Source organism: Panicum hallii, chromosome 3 (genome assembly GCF_002211085.1).
Source record: "Panicum hallii strain FIL2 chromosome 3, PHallii_v3.1, whole genome shotgun sequence".
NCBI lineage: Eukaryota > Viridiplantae > Streptophyta > Magnoliopsida > Poales > Poaceae > Panicum > Panicum hallii.
Window position 1 is genome coordinate 20,698,316 of NC_038044.1, and position 1,619 is coordinate 20,699,934.

Genomic DNA, 1,619 nt, shown 5'->3' on the forward strand with positions numbered 1-1,619 from the left:
CAGGGGAAATGAAAAACTATGACAGGCAGCGTCTGCCCATCACCTTGAACCGAAAACATTGACGTCGTACGGTCTTACACAATCGCCGGCGTCCTTTCAGGCCGACCACCGGCCCCGTCCCAATCGCCCTTTTCGCCCCCCTCCTCCAACCAATCAGGAGCCGTCGAACCCAGATCCGTCGGCCACGCGCCCGCGCACCTGTAGCCCAGGGCCATCCAAGACGAGTTCAATTCCGAACCCGCTGCCGCTACCTCTCTCCCCGTCTCGACTCCACGCGCTGCGGCGCGGCAAAATCCCCAGCCCCAGCCACATCAAGCCTCCGCGTCCGCGCCGCAAAACCAGGGGGCCTGCCCGGCCACGGCTGGCGGCCCTATCCGCGGCGGGGCTCGTTCTCATCCGACGCGAGGGACGCGCAAAACCGCCGAACGCCGCCTGCCTCCCGCGGCTTCGGCGGCTGGCTGCCCCCACCTGCCAGCGCCAGCAGCCTTCCTCCCCCCGCGACCGCCCACGCGTAACCGCCCGCCTGGGTGGGAGGGTTCGAGCCCGTAACGGAAAGCAACCACCGTAACCGCGTGCGCCTCCCGCGGCCCGGCTATAAATCCCCGCGCCGCCAGCCCCCGTTCACCCTACAATCTTCAAGGCGTCGCGACAGGCAAAGACATCGATCAATCGCCACCAGCGCGTAGAGAGAGAGAGTCACCGGAGAAGGGAGGAATCACCAGCGCCAGCGCCACCGCCATGGGCAAGGTCCGCTCCTTCTTCTCCCGCAGCGGCAAGCGCGGCGCCGGCTCGTCCTCGCCGGCCTCCTCCGCGGCGGGCAGCGCGCCGTCGTCCCCGTCCCCGTCGTCCCCGGCGCCGGCGGCGGAGAAGGACGAGATGGAGCGCGTGTTCCGCAAGTTCGACGCGAACGGCGACGGCCGGATCTCGCGGTCGGAGCTGGCGGCGCTGTTCGAGGGCGTGGGCCACGCGGCCACCGACGACGAGGTGTCGCGCATGATGGAGGAGGCCGACGCGGACGGCGACGGCGCCATCAGCCTGCCCGAGTTCGCCGCGCTCGTGCGCTCCGCCGACGCCGACGCCGACGCCGTCGAGGAGGACCTGCGCCACGCCTTCATGGTCTTCGACGCCGACGGCAACGGCCTCATCACGCCCGCCGAGCTCGCGCGCGTCCTGCGCGGGCTCGGGGAGGCCGCCACCGTCGCGCAGTGCCGCCGCATGATCCAGGGCGTCGACCGCAACGGCGACGGCCTCGTGTCCTTCGACGAGTTCAAGCTCATGATGGCCGCCGGCGGAGGTTTCGGCAGGATGGCCTCCTCTTCTTAGGCAGTTTGTTTGGGCAAGCCCTCTGTCCTCTGCCGCTCCGCGCTGCTCTGCTCGGCTCTCACAGATTGGATTCGTTCGTTGAATCGCACTGTACATACGTAACAGCGAGATCCAAGAGATCGTCGCCACCAAGGTAATTAGTAGGCCCATACCACACGGACAACACAACATGAAAAAAAAATAGCACGATTGGTTCTGTATAAATATGATACCTGTATGGCCAATGCGCATCCATTGTATGGATGTTGAATGTTTTGTTCTGGTTCCAGTTCGAATCATATGGTTTCCACTTTTCA

The 1,619-nt window shown here is 65.6% G+C and overlaps 1 protein-coding gene across 1 annotated transcript; it reads left to right on the top strand.

Moving 5' to 3' along the window:
- The first annotated feature begins 483 nt into the window (after nucleotides 1–483).
- Nucleotides 484–1,619, top strand: LOC112887493 (probable calcium-binding protein CML15). Its single transcript, XM_025953675.1, has one exon. The coding sequence runs from the start codon at nucleotides 739–741 to the stop codon at nucleotides 1,321–1,323; it is 585 nt and encodes a 194-aa protein (XP_025809460.1). The 5' UTR covers nucleotides 484–738; the 3' UTR covers nucleotides 1,324–1,619.